The 20,183-nt window shown below is 35.0% G+C and overlaps 2 protein-coding genes across 7 annotated transcripts; one reads left to right on the plus strand and one right to left on the minus strand.

Moving 5' to 3' along the window:
- Nucleotides 1–1,957: 1,957 nt before the first annotated feature.
- On the minus strand, nt 1,958–6,978 carry LOC136223127 (superoxide dismutase [Cu-Zn], chloroplastic). Of its 2 annotated transcripts, none has more exons than XM_066010952.1 (8): nt 6,561–6,978; nt 5,407–5,468; nt 5,275–5,314; nt 4,963–5,058; nt 4,838–4,869; nt 4,160–4,235; nt 3,557–3,610; nt 1,958–2,174 (listed from the first exon to the last, which is right to left on the minus strand). In XM_066010952.1, exons 1-8 carry the CDS (start codon nt 6,853–6,855, stop codon nt 2,149–2,151), a joined length of 681 nt encoding a protein of 226 aa, XP_065867024.1. In that variant the 5' UTR covers nt 6,856–6,978; the 3' UTR covers nt 1,958–2,148. The 2 variants fall into 2 exon arrangements, with proteins under 2 accessions (XP_065867024.1, XP_065867023.1); XM_066010951.1 differs by having other exon boundaries at nt 5,407–5,477.
- Nucleotides 6,979–9,167: 2,189 nt separating this feature from the next.
- LOC136222420 (uncharacterized) lies at nt 9,168–20,151 on the plus strand. Of its 5 annotated transcripts, XM_066010161.1 has the most exons (9): nt 9,170–9,678; nt 10,346–13,213; nt 14,417–14,470; nt 14,619–14,831; nt 15,009–15,150; nt 15,844–15,924; nt 16,023–16,075; nt 16,919–17,579; nt 17,663–20,151. In XM_066010161.1, exons 1-5 carry the CDS (start codon nt 9,211–9,213, stop codon nt 15,051–15,053), a joined length of 3,648 nt encoding a protein of 1,215 aa, XP_065866233.1. In that variant the 5' UTR covers nt 9,170–9,210; the 3' UTR covers nt 15,054–15,150; nt 15,844–15,924; nt 16,023–16,075; nt 16,919–17,579; nt 17,663–20,151. The 5 variants fall into 5 exon arrangements, with proteins under 5 accessions (XP_065866235.1, XP_065866233.1, XP_065866234.1 ...); XM_066010162.1 differs by having other exon boundaries at nt 16,009–16,075; nt 16,919–20,151; XM_066010160.1 differs by having other exon boundaries at nt 16,919–20,151.
- Nucleotides 20,152–20,183: the final 32 nt, after the last annotated feature.

Below are 20,183 nucleotides of genomic sequence, written 5' to 3' on the forward strand. Positions count from 1 at the left end.
CATCCATCACCAGAGTACTATCACATAAAATTTCTCGTATCACCATGTACATTAATTACAACAAGATTTGAATATTGGTTGAATGATTAAACCGATTCAGTAATTTAATAGTCCGGACCACGTGATTGGTGGTGAAACAATTTACTATTTAATTCTTGATTTATTTTGTATGTGGTATTTATTTCTAGAAAAATCAATACTTTATTTGTCAATTAGTGCATATGATTTGATATACCACTTGAAAATGATAAGATAAGATAAAATAGCTTTAAATAAGAAGAAAATATTGACAATTATTCATTGGTCCAACATTAAGTAATAAATCCATTTATTTCACATTTTTCTTGAGTTAGGAAACATAAATTAAATGGTTGGTTCATTTCATAGTTCCAACTGAAAATCATTTTTTCAAAGTTTGTTAAATAAGTCAATTTTGATTTTAATGCTAAGTTACCCAAATATCCCATTCAAAGCAAGAGATGTAGAATTTTAATGCTAATTTTGATTTTTATAGTACCATATCTATAGCAACAAAAATTGGTAGTTTATATATGTAGGTAAATTTTCATCAAGTTTCAAAATTGCCATCCAAATGTAATTCAAGTCAATTAACCAGGTCGATATGTAAATTATTGGGCTTCTTGTGGAATTAAGCTAAATGTGAAAATATTTGCAAAATCCAGTAAAAACAAAATAATAAAACTGTGTGTTTACTTTTTTGAAGTTACAAATATACACCAATTTATTTTTGGTGTTAAACTTAACTTTGTGAAATTAGAGGAAAGTAAGTAAGTCTAGGAAAAAAAAAAGTAAATTTAGAAATAAAAAAAAGAGAAATTTGGTGTATTATTGTAAATGTTTACTAAAAATAATTAATGAATTACTTTAAGGAAAAAATCAATATGGGACCTATCTTTCCAATTTTTGTAGATTAAATCCCTGATTTTTCAAGTTGATAGGTTGAAATATTGATCAATTAGAATGATATATTATTAATATATTAATGATTCCCTAGTGATTAGACATATTCATGGGCCTATACCTGGCCAGCCATCTAGGTCCAGTTCAATAGACCAGTTTTGGATTTGGAAAAATTATATTAAGCCCAACCCAAGTCCTAAGCCCACTTGGTTTTGAATGTTAGGCTTGAGATTTATAAGAAGGGAAAATTACATAGAAATACATGAATATCATAATTAATTTTATAAGAATAAAACGGCCCAGCCCATCTGCAAATATTAATTATATAACTCTAACCTATAATATTTATATTTAAGTATATATTTTAATTTTTATTATTAAAAAATCTGCTTATATGAGTTTATGCTAATTGAGTTTGAGATTTGATTATCAAACCTAAGTATGAAGCTGCCTTTTCAAAAGTATTTTTAAAGTATAAGCCCATTAGTCCCGAATCAGGCGGACTTTATTTGCATTTGAAATTTTTATTTTAACAATTCAATAAAAAATTAATATATATATTATTTGATAATCCGGGTTTGAGTTAAGTATTTTCAAGTACATTAGTCCCGATCCAGGCTGTCCCATAAATATATCTACTGATCACTAAAAATCTGCATTACAATGAAATTTGTATTTTAACAATTCGGGAAAAATAAAATAAGAGAGTAACACCCTTGAATAATATGTTTACAACTAATTAATTAACAAGTAGATAATATTTAGAATTATAATTAATCAAAAGCTGAATGTATTAAATTGAAAATTTTAAGGCTAAAGTACCAAAATAGATCTTAAATTTTTTTAGGAAGTATTAATTTAGGATCTATGTACAAAATAGCACCAAGGCTTAACGTTTAAAAAAGAGTACCAATTTAGGTCTTGATAACGAAATGTGGCATTCATTCCTATGATTCTGTTAATCGCAATGAAAATCACATCTTAAAAAAATTCTAGAAAATGGAATTCAGTTTTTATCTAGTTGAAAGCTAGAACATAGGCAAAAACTGAGCTTTTTTTATTCAGGAAAACCAGAAAACATAAGGTTTGTGACAGTCAAATAATTCCTTGCTGTCTTCACACTGTTACAGTTTTACATTACACCATTTGCTTGGAAGATTAACAGAAACTCTATAAATGGTGTATGCAAGCACAGGTCATAGAATTCATCAGAACAGCACCTCTTGTTTACAGTGGTGTCAAACCAACAACACCTGCACGTACGAGGCGGAAAAGGAAAAGTTCAATCAAGCAGTTCACGAAGAAGTAACAGAGCGACCAAATGCCAGTGTTTAGTTAGGATTGATAAATAGTTGTCTAAAAGGAAATCAGTTAATATCTACCGGCAACAACAAATAGCTGAAAATATAATATCATCAAAAGTACCTGAAAAATCTAACCTTACAGAAGAATTCAAATAACTATGCTGATTTCATTAGATAATCATTCATCTTTAAGACAAGTAATTGACCACAAATATCCCCAAAATATAATTTGTGATGTTGGATTGAAAAGCAACCCATGAAAACAAGAATATTTCAATTAGAATAAAGTGCTCCTCTTGAAGTATCTGAAGTTTGGATCTGTTTCACTAAGGTTACTTTATTTTCTTTTAATAAAATCCCTGAACTTTACATTTGACTTTAGGGTAAATGATTCATTAGTCACTCATTTTTTACCTAACACACTCTGTTTAATCCCCATATTTTAAAAAACACATTATAAAGTTTCTATCTTTTGTCAATATTAACTCTTTAGTCCTTTTATCTATTTTTTTCAGATTTTTATCCGTTATATTTGGCATAAATAGACAGATAGAAAATAACAAAGTAACATGACCATTTTGTATTGTACTATGGTTGTCCTGAAAGCTTAGATATGTTCGGTTAAAAATCTAAAGAAAATAGATAAAAGGATCAAAGGGTTAATATTGACAAAACATAGGGACCTTATAATATGTTTTTCAAAATAGGGGACTAAACAACATGTTACGTAAAAAAAGTGGGGACTAATAAATTATTTACCCTTGATTTTATGAAGTCATTCTAGTCAATTTGTATACAAAAACCCAGCGACATGCCAACTAAGCGACATATGCCGGACAAAGATGCGATTTCTTAATTTTTTTGTGGCTTAAAAACTGCCACATGGCTGCCACATCAACCATAAAAGTCAAACAGGTGCAGTGCGGTGCTTAGTTGGCATATAGTCAACTGTCTTATGCGTCACGTCAACATTGCAGTGAGTTTTTGTACACAACTGTGTCACTTTAAACAAGTTCAGGGGCCAATAGATCATTGTAACTCTGTAAGCAAGTTTAGATGGCTAATGTCACTTTAAAACAGTTCAAGAAGTCAATAGGTCACATTAGGTAAGTTCAAAGGATAAATAGAACGTTACTAAAGTATAGAGGCATGGGGCTAGGAATGTATTAAGCCTTTCTTAGGTATGCATCTGTAGCAATTGGTATGCAAATTTCAAGATTTTAAAGAGCAAAACATGCTCAAGAAATTTAATCCATATTCAGCAATCCAATTAGTGCAAAAAGTAGAAAATGAACCTATAAAGAAAAGAAATTAACAAAAATTTAACTTACCACAAGCCAATCTTCCACCTGCATTGCCTGTGCTCAAACTGAGTTCATGCCCACCTAGAGATAACAAATAGAAAGCAAGCAACATTAAAAGTTATGAGCTTGAACTAAACATCAAAGTACAAACTTTACACGTTGTTGTAGTGTGACCGAGAGGTCATGGATTCAAGTCTTAAGAGCGGCCTCTTGCCAAAAAATTGGCAGGGGAAGGCTTGCCCCAATACACCCTTGTGGTGGGACCCCTCCCGGACCCTTGCTTAGAGGGACGCGTAATGCACTGGGCCGGAAAAAAAAATAGGAATTATACATATATTTAACTATTTCTCAACAAATGCCCTTATTTTGTACTACTCTAATAGGTTAAATTACACCCATGGCCCCTCAACTTAGGCCTTACTTTCTTTATGGCCCCTCACCTTTAAAACGGGTCATAAAAGTCTCATGACTTTGCCCTCTACTCACATTTAAGCCACTCCAGTAGCAGGTAAACCCCCATTGCAGAGGAGATGGAAGTGATATTTTAAGCAACTTTAATTCTTGAATTTTTTGGTTTTGAGGTAATTAAGTCGTTGTTTGGTTCGGATAGAGAAATATCAAAAGTTTTACCCTTTCCAAGATCATCCGCAAGCTCGTGCACAACAAAAGCTCTTCCAACTACTGAATTAGGACCGCTCAGAGGAATCTGTTAATTATGCATCAGAAATCCAAAAGTCAGTAATGGTACCTAACAAAGACATGGGGTTTGAACAAGGAACACAAACCATATGCATGGGTAAAATGCATTGACGGTCATTGAAATTTGGAGTCTATTTCACAAATGTCATTGAACTTCATGTTCTTTCAATAGAATCACTCGACTTCACATTTGATTTCAATAGTCATTTTGGTCAATTGGTGTATAAAAACTCATTGGAATATTGACGTGACATGGAAGACAATTGATTATGTGTCAACTAAGCAGCATACGATGGACATTAGTGAATTTTATGGTTGAAGTGGCAGAAACTTAGCAGGCAGGTGTGCCACATCACATTATTATCCGATGTGACGTGACACCTAGTTAGCATATAGTCAACTGTTTTTTTGTGTCACGTCAACATTAATGTGAAATTCAGTGATTTTATTCAAAAAATAAACGAAGTTCACTAATCTTTATGAAATAGACCCCAAACTTCAGTAACCCTCAGATGCAATTTATTTACCCCATATGTATAGCAACATAAAAACTAACCAAAAGAGAAAGCATGAACAAAGGAAAAACATGGGTAAATTCACAAAGATTACCTGGCTATCCACAATTGTTGCTTCTGCTATCCCTGTATTTTACACGATGATTAATTAATTGAGTGCAGCAGGCATTCAAAAAACCCAGTGAAAACTGATTTAAAAAAAAAAAAAAAAGCTATTACCTTCAGCATTAGCAACTATGTTTCCCAGGTCACCCGCATGGCGGACTTCATCTTCAGGAGCACCATGTGTCAATTTGTTAGGATTGAAATGTGGTCCTGTTATTTTGTATTATAATGAAAAATCATAAGTTCGCCACAAACAGTATCAGAATTTCACAATGTTATGGACATGGAAACGGATATAGAAACTGAAACGGAAATACGTGATTTTAAAGTCTCCATGTAACAGAGGAATCTCATTTACTGGAGCATTATAAGAAAAGAGCCATAAATCAAACTAGTTCAACATTTTTCAGCCTTTCTGAGTCTTACCTGTTGAAATGCATCCATTTGTTGTGTCACCATATTCATGCTACAGGAGGGAAACATAAAAGTTAGACATATATAATGGTAGAGCAAATTTGAAATCTGTGAACAAGAAAAGCTAATGCAAAAACAACTCACTAGGTGGAATCCATGAAGCCCTGGAGCAAGACCGGTCACACGAACATTCACAGTTGTTGGACCTGTTGAAACTACAATGTAATAATCAAACGTCTTCGCCCTTTCTTTTGCTTACTCACTCTAAAAAAAGACATTGTTTTGACAAACGATTACAGGGATAAATTGCAATGAATGACGTCATTGAAGTTTGGAGTCTATTTCACAAATCTCACACAACTTCATTTTCTTTCAATAAAAGCAATGAACTCCGCATTTCATTTCAATGAAGTAAATCCAGCCAATTTGTGTATAAAACATCACTGGAACATTGAGGTGACATAGAAGATAAGTAACTATATGCCAATTAAGCAGCATGCCTGATATTTCTAATTTTTACAGCTGATGTAGCAGAAACTTGACAACTACATTTGTGCCACATGATACATCCTAAGCCATGAAAAGAAGGTAAAAACCATATCCTTGTCCGACATGGCGCATAATTGCCCTATACAAGCTTAACATTCCGATGAGTCTGAAATGACTTTATTAGAATCAAATGTGAGTTCACGGATACATTAGGAGCTCTCTGAACTTTCCCAAAGAACCAATTAGGGCTGTGTGACCATGTCTCAAAAAACCAATTAGCCCCCTGAATTTGGAGACGTCTCCTTACCGCCTTCAACTTACTAATAATCTATTGACCCGTGAACTTACTTAGGGTGATCTATCAGACCCTTGAACTTAGCTGGTTAATGTGATACTCACTTCAACTTATCCAAATCTGTATTACGTTTCCGGGTAGCAATAGGAGGTTAATCATGTCAAATTAATTAAGTTCATGGGACTAATGAGACATCCTTGAAATTCAAGGACCAATAGGTTTTTTAAGGCCAAGTTCAAGGGTCCCCTAATGTATTCGCCAAATAAAATACTTGTAAAGTAGACCCTAAACTTCAGTATCAATGCAATTTACCCACAATTGCAGACATAGTTCAAATTCCATCAAAACAAACATGTCAAGCGGCATTTCAGAAAATGAATAAAGCTTTATTTGGCTAAAGTCAACAAGTTCCTTTACTCGATTCTCTCAGTTTTCCAGCAGAGAAGGCAAAAGAATCAACTTCAGATATTACAATTAAAATTAAAATCAGAAAAAAAGGGGATATAGAACAGACCATCATCATCTTGGGTCAAAGTGACAACGCCTTCAACACTAGAAGTACCCTTAAGAACAGCAACAGCTTTCTTGGTAGCAGCGACAACAGCAAAAGGTTTTTTAGGGGCGGCGGCGGAAAGAGAAAAAGCAAGGGATTGGCGAGAGAAGTTGAGAGAGACCCCGTGGAATGAGGAATGGAGAGATTGGGAATGGGTAAGATTAGGATTAGCGATTGGATAGAAGAGAGGGAGAGATGATGGAGAGGCTGCGAGGATTGATTGAGCAGCCATGGCTGCTACAGTAGCTGCTTGCATTTCCTGTTAAAAAAAGGAAAAATGGAAGAGATAAAAGAATGATAATGCAAGTGAGACGGAGAGGTTCAAATTTAGCTGTAGAAGTGGAAACTAGAAAGAGCCGCCTGGTTCTGTTCTCCTGATTTATTAGGTGATAAATGGATTTTTGTTTGTCTATTGGATAAGGTCTTATTGCCCCCCAACAGTTGCCTCCACATAGATCGCCCGTAAATTTGGTCATTCACCATTAGATCTTGATTGATTAAACGTTCAAAACATCATAATATTTATATTTAATCCGTCAAGATCTAACGGTGAATGACCAAATTTATGTGGTCATCAGGGTCCATGTGAACGCAATTGTTGTCCCCAAATGTTTTTCTGTTTAAATTTTTTTAGCAGCCTTAGGGTTGTTTGTTTCGGCTTGTCATACGAGCTTTTAGCCGGCTTGTTTGTTTCAGCTTGTCATAAGAGTGTTTAGCCGTTTTGTTTGTTTCAGCTTTTCGCAAGAGCATTTAATGGTTTTACATCAAACTCTTTTGTTTACATCAAACTGTTAATAATACAGTGTTTGTTTATGATTACAAAATTAGAGGAGTTAGTTGTTTTGGAGCAAACAAGAAGCTCTAACTTGAAACTTTTCATGAGAAGCTATTTTTAACTATTTAACTTTTAATAAAATTACTCTAATTTTTATTGTTGTTTATTTGGTTTTTTCTCCCAAAAATAAACGTGATCTCTCTCTTTCAACGGAGCATTTCTTTAATCATTTTATAACAATGGTTTATATTTGTTTGATGTTTACAAAATTATACTTCTTATTTTTACAAAATACATTACAAGATTTATACTCTATTTAATCAATTATTGTTTTTAAGTTTTATTTAGTTATTTAGATTTTGTTATTAATTTTTATTACAGTTTTTACTTTTATTCCCAATTTTACCAAATACTACTGATTAATCAGCTAATAACAAGTAGTTAATGATAACAACACCACTATTAGTTATCAGTTGAACTGAATAGATCCTAAACCTAAGCAATGATTAAATTTTGTGCTTAATATGTTTAACTTGGTACAATTTTTAATTTATATAGCAGTAGATAGGAGAAATTTAGGCTCAATCAACATAATACATGAAACAAGACCCTTAATTTTAAAGGTGTTTTAAGCCATATCCACCCCTTCATCTCTCCATCTTTATCTATAATGATTATGCATCTTTTTATTTTTGCCCTAACCTAATAAAAAAACATCGAAACTTGTTTTGGCATGGTAGCGGTAAAAGAAAAAAAAATATAAACCCATTGGTAGCGGTAAAAGGAAAAAAATATAAACCCATTGCTGATGTGACATTCATGTCATTTTTTCGTTGTCTTTTTGCTCTTGAAGTTGCCCGATTGACTTAATTGAGATAAAATTTAAAATTGGAATCATTTTATTTAGACAAATTGAAGTTGGGTGATCATTTTGAGACAACCATGAAAATTCAGTAACAAATGTTTAACCCTTAAATATGTATTAAGGGGAATTAAAATGATTATGCAGGTTTCATTAGATAATTTTCATCACTAGGATTAATACAAGCAACAGAACAAAAATATTGAACTAATCAAAATCTATTTCTCACATCAAATTAAAGTATATGAGAAACTACAATGGTTGAACCACATGAACTGTAAATCAACCTACTGTAAAACAAAAGAACCTGCACAGCTTTTTCCTCTCTGATACATGAACAATTCATCACATATTGAACACCTTTCTCTATCAAAACAACTGAATTCTGAATTTTCAGTTGCGCAGAGAAAAATTTAAGTATCATTTTTCAAATTGTCAGTCATGAAACTTGTTGATTTGCCAGTGTAAATAGACTTTGCTAATGAGTAGGCTTTCATTGCTGCAACAGCTCCCTTCCTTTTCCATACATTTTTCCGAATTCGCTTCCAACTTCCATTTGGCAACATAACCTACTAAAAAAGAACGAAAAAACATAACTAAACCCTATCACAGAAAAAAGATAAAACCAAACAACAAAACTTTAAAACACTATAAAATCGCAGAAATACAGTTAAATATTTACATTCTTTTTACTTTTTTTTTTCATTGAAATAGCAGAAAAAAACTTTGGAAACCGCAGAAACACTTTGAAGTTCGTAGAGAAAAGTAGGAAGAAAATGTTAAGTTGCTATATATATATATACATATATAAAAGGTATGAATTTTTTGTAATTGGTCTAATAAGACCTCAGATTGGTCTGTTTTTGTAATTTACCAATTTTTTAATTGAAAGTACAAAGATACACGTCACTACCCCTACCTTCGTGAACGAAACCTCTTCTTTCTTAAAAGCGTCCTTTTCTTTCTTCATCTTCATGGATTCAACGAACCCCAACCCGAATCAGCCTTCCATGCGGGTCTTGACCCGTCCACCCGCCTCCGCCTCTGCACCCATGTCTGCTTCTTCTCCAGATACTCAATCCTGCTCCCAATCTCAAAACCAATCGCAGCATCGCTCTCTAGAAGGTGTAGTAGTTGTCGGCTTCATTTCCCGCAGCCCCGACCACTCTTCCCAGCTCATCAACCGTGTACTGGACTCAAACACATTCGGGTCGGGTAATGTTGACAGATTACTGTCAATCGAGAAAGAGGAACTAAAGGATTGGTTCAAATGGAGGAGAATTAGTTACTACCATGAAGAGGAGAAAGGGATTTTATTCTTGCAGTTTTGTTCGACCCGGTGCCCTGCTGTTCACGGGTCTTCGGATACGGAACTGGACTTTGATTCGGTTTTGGAAGAGCGGGAGTTTGAGGATCTTCAGGGATTGCTTTTCATGTTCTCTGTGAGTTTTCTTACTAGTTTTTGTTCTTAATGGAAATTAGAGTTCTACATATAGATGGCAAGTGTGGTTGCTTCTGATACTTTGCGTTGAACAATGAACTTTTTTAAAGTTTCTGTTCCTTTTTCTTCTTTTGACATTGGTTGTTTGGATTATCATCTTTGATTTCAGATGGTAATTTGAAAAGTAAGTTCCAGTTGTAGGCGAATAGTTCATAGGAGCTTGTTGTTTAAGTTGGATGATTGGCGTTTTCTTCTTAACCTGAAGTACATTAGAAGTCGTGCTAGCAAAGTATCTTGTAGAATATAATCAGTTAGTTGCTTAATTGGTTTGGCTGTCAATTTATGAGACCAGAACAGGATTTGCAGAGACAACCCCCTTGACACCCGTTTGACATGACCTATTTGATACAATTATTATTTTTGTTTCATTTATATCAGTGGAATATATAGTCTACATCATATAACACCGTTATGACACGATAACCTGTTTTGATACTCTTAATTAGCATGGTACCAGTGGGGTGAATTCACTAGAATTTTGTAGCTAGATTACTCTAGTCCTGAAAAATTTATGATCTGCCTAATCAACTTCTTTTTTCTACTGAAAATCTATGATATTGATACTGTTGGGGTTATATATCTGATAAATGACTCGATTAGCAATGCAGGTGTGCCATGTAATTATATATATTCAGGAAGGGTCACGTTTCAACCCTCATATTTTGAAGAAGTTTAGGGTGTTACAAGCAGCCAAGCATGCATTGGCACCATATGTAAGATCCAGAAATACCCCACCATTGCCATCAAAGCCTCAGTCACCTGCTTCATCTAGAGCATCCCTTTCTACCAGTTCCCCTCCGAGGAGAGGTGGTGGTGTCATGGGTCGTAGCTCTTCAGCTATCTCTCTCATGTCAGGTTTAGGTTCCTATACGTCGTTATTTCCTGGAAATTGCACTCCAGTAATACTCTTTGTTTTTATTGATGATTTTTTTGATATACCAAATCCTAATTCTAATACAGAGGAGCCAAAAGATGCTTCCTCACTTAATCAATCTTCTAGTTTGAGTAGTGTATCTAGGCCAATTTTACCTGCAAAGAGTTCTGGTTCAGTTGTTGTGCTAGCACGCCCTGCTGGTAAATCTGAAGGTGGTTTCAGGAAGAAACTGCAGTCATCTCTGGAAGCACAGATTCGTTTTCTGATTAAGAAATGCCGTACACTCTCGGGTTCTGAAAGTGGTCATAATGGTTCCAGAAGTGGAGTTGCACCAAATTCTGCACCTATATTTTCACTTGATGCTTCAAGGGCAGTTGTGCTTCTTGACAGATTAGTAAATCAGAGAGGTGAAGCTTTGGAGTTTGTTACTGATCTTGTGGAAGATGTTTTTAATGGAAAAGCTACCTCAGATTCTCTTTTACTTGAAAACCATAGTCAATGTGTGAACAAGGAGGATATTTTGTCTGTAAAGGAGTTTATTTATAGGCAGTCTGATATTCTGAGAGGCAGAGGAGGACTGGTCACTAGCAGTAACAGTGGCCCAGCTGCCGGTGTTGGTATGGTTGCCGTTGCAGCTGCTGCTGCTGCAGCTTCAGCTGCATCTGGAAAGACATTTAGTACTCTTGAACTTCCAAATTTGGAAATATGGTTATCGTCCAGCCAACTCATTCTACAAGGAATTCTCTCTGCAAAACGTGGGTCTATAGATGATACTGAAGCTGGTAAAAGGAAATCTCGCCAACGAAATCCGTTGCAAGTTGAAGGGCTTACTCCTAGAGCCGTGGAACCTTTGGATGCTGCAGTTTCTTTGTTGGAAAGTGGCAGAGGAATTAACATGAGATTCTCAACTTTGTGGTGTGAACGGATTCTCCCAACTGCCAAGGATGTTTATTTGAAGGATTTACCTGATTCCTATCCCACTTCACAACATCAGGTCCATTTAGAAAAGGCTTTACGTGCTTTTCACTCCATGGTGAGGGGACCTGTAGTGCCACATTTTACAAAAAAGCTGGAGGATGAATGCACATCCATATGGAAATCTGGTAGGCAGCTGTGTGATGCTGTTAGTTTAACAGGAAAACCATGTATGCACAGGAGGCATGATATTCTTAATGGCGAGCCAGAATCAGTTGCAGAACCTGAAGTGAAGCCACATTCAAGCGGATATTACTTCCTTCATGCTTGTGCCTGTGGACGCTCACGTCGCCTACGATCAGATCCCTTTGACTTTGAATCAGCAAATGTTGCTTTTAATTTTTTTCAAGACTGTGACAAACTGCTTCCTGCACTCCAATTACCTGATCAAAACAATGTGGGACCTGTTCAGTCATCCTCCTGGAGTTTGCTTCGCGTTGGTGGGGCACACTATTATGAACCTTCTAAGGGGTTACTTCAGAGTGGATTCTCTGTCTCAGAGAAGTTTCTATTTAAATGGACTATTATTCTGGAGAAACCAGTAAATCCGAGTGGTTTACCTGCCAAAAGCGTGCAACAAGGTTCTGTGACTACACAAGGTCCAGACCCCCAAGTTGATATTAATGCTGAGGTGAACCACAAGAAAACTGGTCCCACACAGCTGAAATCAGGAGATATACAGGTTGGCATTGATGATCAAAAGAAATTGTCAGTAAACAGCAAGATTGGTGACAGGAAACTTGGTTTTGGTAGAGGTGTTCCAAATTTTAATTTGAGAAAGCCTTTTTCTGAGGTTGTTGCTGGATCATCATCCATAGATTCAGGATTTCCTCCCCTTCAACAGGAAAAACAACCTTCATCTGGTTCAGAAAGAGGTGTGAAACAAAATAGAGCTAGAGATAAGAATTCAGAACAGCTTCGTACTACTATTGATCAGGGATGTCAGAAATCGGAAGATATCATACCTGGTCAAGAATCTGTGGGTGGTGAACCTTTTGTTCAGATAGGTAGTAATGTAGTTCCTGTGAACATCAATGATGGCCAAATGGTTAAACTAAATCCTATCTTGAAACATGCAGTAGTTTATGTTGGTTTTGAGCATGAGTGCCCCATTGGTCACCGATTCTTATTGAGCGCAGATCATATCAATGAATTAGGATCTACATATTCTTTGGCTGAAGATTATCAAGGTTCCCATGTGGAACCTTCAGACCGTAATCTGGTATATCCTTCAAACTTGGCTAGGAATAGCGTTCAACATAAAATCCATCGAAGCTCAAAGGGTACAACTGTTGTTACTGCAAATAAGGTCAGGAATGTTGATAAATCAAAACACACAGGGAAGAATGTTGACCTTTCTCTTGATGGGGTGATGCAGTTCTCTAGGTCAGGGAAGGAGCAGAATCAGATGTCTATTGGTGATCCACCAAACCAAGATTTTGTGAAAAATCTAGAAGCAGGCTTGCATTCTATTAGCCTTGATGATGGTGGAAGTTCTTTCTCCATGTTGAATAGAAACTTGCCAATATACATGAACTGTCCACTCTGTAGGCATTCCCAGAGTAAGAAGCATCTGCAGAAGATCAATTATGCTGGCAATATATCACAGTTGCAGAGGATTATTTTGGTATGTAAAACTGCTTATACCATATTCACCGATTTATGAGGATCTTTGTCTTGCATAATCATCATGTGGCCCTCCCAAATTAATTGTTTTGTATCTATATGCTAAATCTGTTGCTGTTAACATGGTTAAAATTTAAATAACGGTGTGACTTGAATGGAATAGGGGTATTGGTCCATTTTAATGTTTGCATAACCTTCTGCTCATCTTGAAAGCCTACATAATGCTTTCTGTGAGTGGCATTGCTGAATTTTGGAGTCAGGGCCACCGTACTTGTGTGAAAGTATGTAGTTGGAGTCCTTCTATTGTTTCTGATGGGAAATGTTATGGCCTAGAAATGTAACTATGAGAAATTAAATACATGTTGCTGTTCCTAGGATTGATATATTTTATTGTACAAGATGGAATCTAACTTTGTGTCCCTAAAATGGATGGGACTTATTTTATTTTCTTCCTAAAGAAAATTGATGGAAAGAATATGTTAAGAGTTGAAATAATAGACAAACTCAAATCTTTGGGATAATTGCACTAGAATTGTAAACTCAAAATGTAAGAGTTTTTTTTATCATGGATGCCATTTTGAGTAACTTAAGGTTTCTATGCAGCTTGTGGTTACACAAGATTTTCTAATTATTGTTGCCTTGGCGGCAAACATGTCTAAGCAATGTAAGGTGCATACTTAGTGAAGAAATTTCAATAACTTATATTAGAGTCTTCGTAACGTATATGAAAGAGAAAGTTCATCAATCACCTCGTGTTTCTTAAATTATACTTGTTTTAAACATTATTATACAAATGATGCTTGCTAATGCTTAATCTGCTGGACTTTAAGAACTGTATCATGTAATTGTTCAATACTGCTTGGTTGCCACTATACTATTGAGAGCATGTTAGGTGGTTCGCACATTAGGCACTGTTTTCTCCATGTAAAGCCTCGAGCTTAAGTGCGTGCCAGAATAAACCTTGAAGCTTAGTAAATATGTGATTTCTGATAATTCTGTTTATACAGAAAACCTTTTGCTCGATTGCTGTTACCTTTGAACTTGAAGAGTTACTGCATCTTCTTTTCAGCAGTGTCTTTTTGTCACATCTAACTCTAAAACCACCATTTCCAGCTGTTTTAGTAATGATAAACAAATATCACGGAAATTGTTCTTCTTTCTGGTGACAATTTCGAAATGACTGCTATATTGATTCAAATTGCAGGTTACACCCCCATTTCCCATTGTTTTAGCAACATGCCCAGTTGTCCAGTTTCAGGTATGCATTATTTCTGTACAAGTAGAAGATCAGGTCTTTTAGATTTCATTAATTAGATGTCAATCTAGAGTTTATAGAATAATATTTTGTTGGCTGGTCTGGTTATATTCCGAGTTACCTAACATATAGGAATATTTTGCTCCCAAAGGCATCATGCTTGCCTCCATCAGTTGGAGACTGTGGAGAAAAGTTGCAGTTTAGCCTTGGATGTCGGGTGCTGTTACCACCGGAAAGTTTCCTTACGCTCAAACTGCCATTTGTATATGGTGTACAACTAGAAGATGGAAGTTCACGTCCTCTGAGTGCTTTTGAAAATCAACCAGAAATAACTGCTTGGCTTATGAAGGGTACAACATTGCAGGTAGAGCTGTCAATTTCTGACACAACAACATGATTTACGGAGACAATCTGCTTGGCACGACCCATTTGACATAATTATCATTTTTGTGTCAGTTATATTATATATAATCATAATATATAGATCACATGACAAGAACAATTATTACACAATAACCCATTTTGACAACCCTAATTGCAGGTTATTTCAAAGGGAAGCAGTCTCAATGAGGGAACTCAGACATAGTCAAACCTTTTGAACCTTGGAGTTTTATGCTGATCCATGCCTTGTCTAGAGTTCTTCATACAAACTAACTACTGTGACTGGTATTATCTTGTCTGAGGTGAGAGTTAAGAATTTAAGTAATTTTCAGAATTATAATTTTTCTTTTCCATTCCTTTTTATCGTAAAATAACTCAATATTCAGTCAGTATTTGGATATTTTTTTCTTGTGCCCCCTTGTTTTGGGCTTCTGTACTCCTCTAATCTCGAAGGCAACAAGAAGTTGCCTAGTGCAGCCTAAGTTTTGTAGTTAGGAAAAATATGACAACTCGAAAGTTATTGACGCAACAATTGGCCCCTGTACTATAACACTACTAGTATTATGGCCCCTAAACTTCATTCCGTGACCTAAAAGTCCTTGAACTTTACATTATACTAACATCAAAGTCCAAATCTAAGAAAATCTGTGTAAAAAATTAACGCAATGACATCATTTCATTAATTTTTTTAACGGATTTTCTTTGATTTGACTTTAGTGTTAGTATAATGTAAAGTTCAAGGACTTTTAGGTCACGGAATGAAGTTTGGGGACCATAATATTCGTAGTGTTATAGTTCAGGGGCTGGGCCACAAATGTATTTTACCCATTTTCCTTGGTTAATCAAGGGCGACCTTATTGGCAAATGAATGAAAAATAGATTTTTTTTTTTCAGTGATGCCAAACAATTAGGATTATATCTTTCCTGAGATAAGTTGAGACTCTATGTCAAGTTAATTTAAATCTTATAATTGTGGATTTTTTCTTCTTCTGCAGCTTGGGAAATGAACTACAATGCATTTATTGATGAGATGCAACAAGAAATCAGAGAAGCCGACAATGTTGTGCTGTTGCCAAGTATTTTTCTTTTTATGTTTCATTCTCAACAAGAATTTTATTATTTTTTTTCTTCTGCAAATGGCCATTTTTTGAATCATGTAGAATTGGACCTCTAGGTGCAGGTGGCTCGTGGCTCTTTGTTTTCAAGTGGACCTAAATTGTTGCCGTGGTAAGACTGTTGCCTCAGTTTTGACTGTTGTTACATGCAGGTAGAAGTCAGATGCACCCTAGGTCACTAAAGTTTAATGTTTAAGGTAGTGTCAATAAAGGCACTAATATAATAATATTTAACTCAGGATGTCAGACTTCGCTTTTAAGTTGTGCCACGTGGCATAACAGAAAAAAAATACAGAAAGAAATGGACAGACCTAGAAAATTACCGTTCAGGACAAAATAATGGAACAAATTACAGTGGCAGAAACACTGTTTAGTGCTGCCATGCATCCAGTGATGGCGCACTCACGCTGATTCCTGCATTATCCGATGCTGTTCCCCGAGTCAGCTGGAGCATGTGCTGTGAATTCTCCAGTGGTTTCCATTGGCGGTGCAGGTGGAGAAGCCGCCGAGGGAGATGGTGCCTCAAGGCTGGACTCTGGGTGGAAACTGGAGAAGGAGAAGGTGCTCTCACCGGCCAGAAGCCTTTCTCGGGGTAGAAACTGGAGAAGAAGAAGGTGCGCTCACCGGCCCAGGAGCTGGTGCCAGCGATGGAGCTCTACTGGAAAGTCGTTAAATATCAGTGACTTTATTGACTCTAAACTGATGGAGATCTACAGAACCGTTGTTAAACATCAGTGACTTTATTGAATCTAAACTGACTTTAGTGACCTTGAGTGCATTTGACCCATGCAGATAGACTTGATGATATACATTTTTGGAATGCTGCCTAATTATAAATAAATAAAATCCAGAACTATTGTGTTTGTATATTTTCCATGCCTGATTATAAGTAAATAAATAAAATATAGTAACTTCCATGCCTCTTTAAATTTGGCTAATCCATGAATTTTTGCAGGATGAGAACAGAGTTCGGCTACAAAACCGTACCCCTTGTTTGTTGCTCCGACGAAGCATGCAAAGTTTTAAGATGAAGAAGTGGCTGCTCGTAACTGTGTCATTCTTGCTGTTCCAGTTTTCCCCCAAGCTATTGTTAATAATTTGAAGTTCATTATGCAGCCTTGAGGTCCAGCCAAAGTTCTACCTAGACCCTGGGGTAGAACATGCCCGAAGATTCAACTGCCTATTCAAGAAAGGAGAAGGCGTAGTGCTTGACCTGGGATCCAGACCAGGGCAGGTCATGGACCCAGGTAAAGCCGGTTGTGACTTAAAGCAATAAGCGCCTTCAAAGCAAGTTGCATGTTTTTGTGATTTCTTTTGTTGGCATTTTTCCTTTTAACCCCCTATCACATTAGTTTAAACTTCTAAATTTGTTTGTACTTAAGTGTTCATTTGACTTTATTATATTCATTAGAAATTGGTGTATTTTATACCAAAAAGGACTGATGCATGGACATTATTGATCATTGAATATTTTTTAGTCAAATTGATTTTTCAAGGGCATTCTCTATGAAACTTTTTTCTTATTTTTTTTATGTGTTTTTTTAATATGCTAAGTTTATTTTGGAGATTCAGATTTCGTTATGGATTTTCAAGGCTTTATTCCTCGTGGCTTCTCAGTTAAGTGAAAAATCTTACTTTGGTTTGACAATTATACAAGTACACCTATAACTAATCCGAAACGTTTTCTTTACCCTTATAGGCAGGTGGTGTTTGGGCAATCTTTACATTAGTCATTGAGGGCCAGAGGAAAATTGCATAAGAGGTAATCAGATTGTATTTATTAATATGGTACGAGTTTAGAGTTTCTTGTATAATACTTTTCATTTCTGTTTCTAGGAATGTAATTTGGTGCAATTATCAGAAGAATGAGGATAAATTACATCCATGGTCCCTCAACTTTAGTCTTACTTTTTTTTAATTACCCCTACGCTTCAAAACTAGACATAAAAATCTTGAACTATACTCTTTACTAACATAAGTTAGTAAAACGTCCCTTGTGAAAATAACGCCTAAAAAAATACGTCTTTGATTAATAGTATAATAATAGATGCTGAATCAGTCTTCATGTCGTTTGTCATTTACCATATTGTATTATTAAGATATCTAGGCTTAATACATCAAAAGCCCCTAAACTTGTCCAAAAAATTTGATTGGCCACACTTATATGGTGTCTCATTAGTTCCATCAACTTGCTTAAAATAACCTATTAGCCACCTGAATTTATTTAAAGTGATCTATTGACCCCCTGAACTTGCTTACAGGGATCCATTTGCACCCTGAACTTGTTTAAATAGATATTACAATTTGTCTAAATCTTAAAAAAAATTCACAACTTAAAAAATAAAGGCCTAATTCGTGATTCTAAGTTTTTAAAACAAATTAACTTACTGTTTTGTACATCTTTATATGATCTTTTTTATTTTTATTTTTTATAGATTTAGGGATTTAATCAGACACTTTAAGCAAGTTTAGGGACTAATGAGACACCATGGGGCCAATCAAGTTTTTTGGACAAGTCAGGGGAACCGATGTATTAAGCCAGATATCTACTATTGTGTTGGGATTTAAATTTTGACATGCATAATTATTTTTTTTTGTGTCCAATAACAAGAGTTTTTTTTTTTTTTTTTGAAAAGAACAAGAGTTTTTTATTTTTTACGGATCTACTTAATTTTTTTATTGGAATCTATTTTGCTTTATATGAACTTAATTATAACATGAATTAAAAAAATAATAATTTATTGGTCTCTATATTTTTACCTAACATGCTGTTTAGTCCTCGTATTTTAATAATATACTGTTTAGTTCTTAACTTTTGTATAATTCAACAGTTTAGTCCCTTCGTTGTTTAATAATTCAAATATTCGAGAGATTAAACTGTTGAATAGAACAAAATTTAAGGACTAAACAATGTATTGTTAAAAAACGAGAATTAAACAATGTGTTTGGTAAAAATATAGGGACTAATAAATTATTTACCAAAAAAGAAACAGGGTCTAAGGATTCCACTTTTATTGATGTAAATCTGCTTTTGTTGGAGCTATTAAAAAAGTGTGCTGCGTTATTTTTCGTTGTTTTTATTGTTTTTATCATATGCGTGTCTTGATTTATTAGCAAGTTTATGTATTATCAATTTTATACCTAATATTTAAAATAGTGCAATTTTAGCCTAACATTTGCAACTTGGGCCAATTTTATCTTTAACTTTTGAAAATTAGACCAATTTTTAGTCATTAGTAACTGAACACTATGCACTCCACCTGAATGTCATGTTATCACTCATCAGTAGTAACAGATCAAAGACACGATTATAAATAAAATATATATTTTTTAAAGTTCAAAAAATCATTTCGTATTCTACACCAGATCAAAGACGTGTATATACGAGATTTATTTGAAGTGTTTTTCTTTTCACGTGTCTTTGATGTGTTGCTGAGGAGTAACGAGATTCATGATTGCACATAGTATAATTGTAGTCAGGTGTAATTGCACTATTTATGACCTATGAAGCACCGCTACTTCCAGGAGGTCGGAGTGTTCATGTCGGACATCCCGAACACGGGACACGGCGGGCTGCGCCGGACACGGCAAAAAAGTGTCTCCTGTTTTTTTTAATGGGGACATACGGCGGGATACTTTAGGGACACGTTTTACAAAAAGAAAATAAATCTAAACCTGTGATCATCAGTTTTGCAATAACCCAACCAAACTCAATTAAAACAAAATAGAAGTTTTTCAAAAGAACAAAAACAAAATAGAAGTTAAAATATAAAATTACAAATTTATAAAACAGAAACTTAACTTTTTTTGTGCGATTGCACTAAGTCGCACCCAAGTCTATCTTTTTCTGAGAACGGTGGGTTTTATCCTTCTTGTTGTCTCTTGTCGGTAATCAGTTTGTTGGTCTTATCTTTAATCAATTATTTTCTTTCCTCTCTTCTTTTCTCTTTCAATTCCAGTAGGTTTTGTTCTCCTCTTGTCTGAGTTGTTTTTGTTTTAATTTCAGTTAGTGCATGAATTCTTTTATAGTTTGTAATAACTTATCAATGTTATTTGTAATATATATATATAATATTAATTATATATAAAATTGCCATGTCCCGCTGTATGCTTGTCTCATATTTTTAAAAATACCGTATGCCGCCGCACCTGTACCAGCACCTGTGTCGGTGCTTCATAGTTTATGACGCTGGGGTAAAATGCTTGGCTGCCAGCCTGCC

This window comes from Euphorbia lathyris, chromosome 3 (assembly GCF_963576675.1).
Source record: "Euphorbia lathyris chromosome 3, ddEupLath1.1, whole genome shotgun sequence".
NCBI lineage: Eukaryota > Viridiplantae > Streptophyta > Magnoliopsida > Malpighiales > Euphorbiaceae > Euphorbia > Euphorbia lathyris.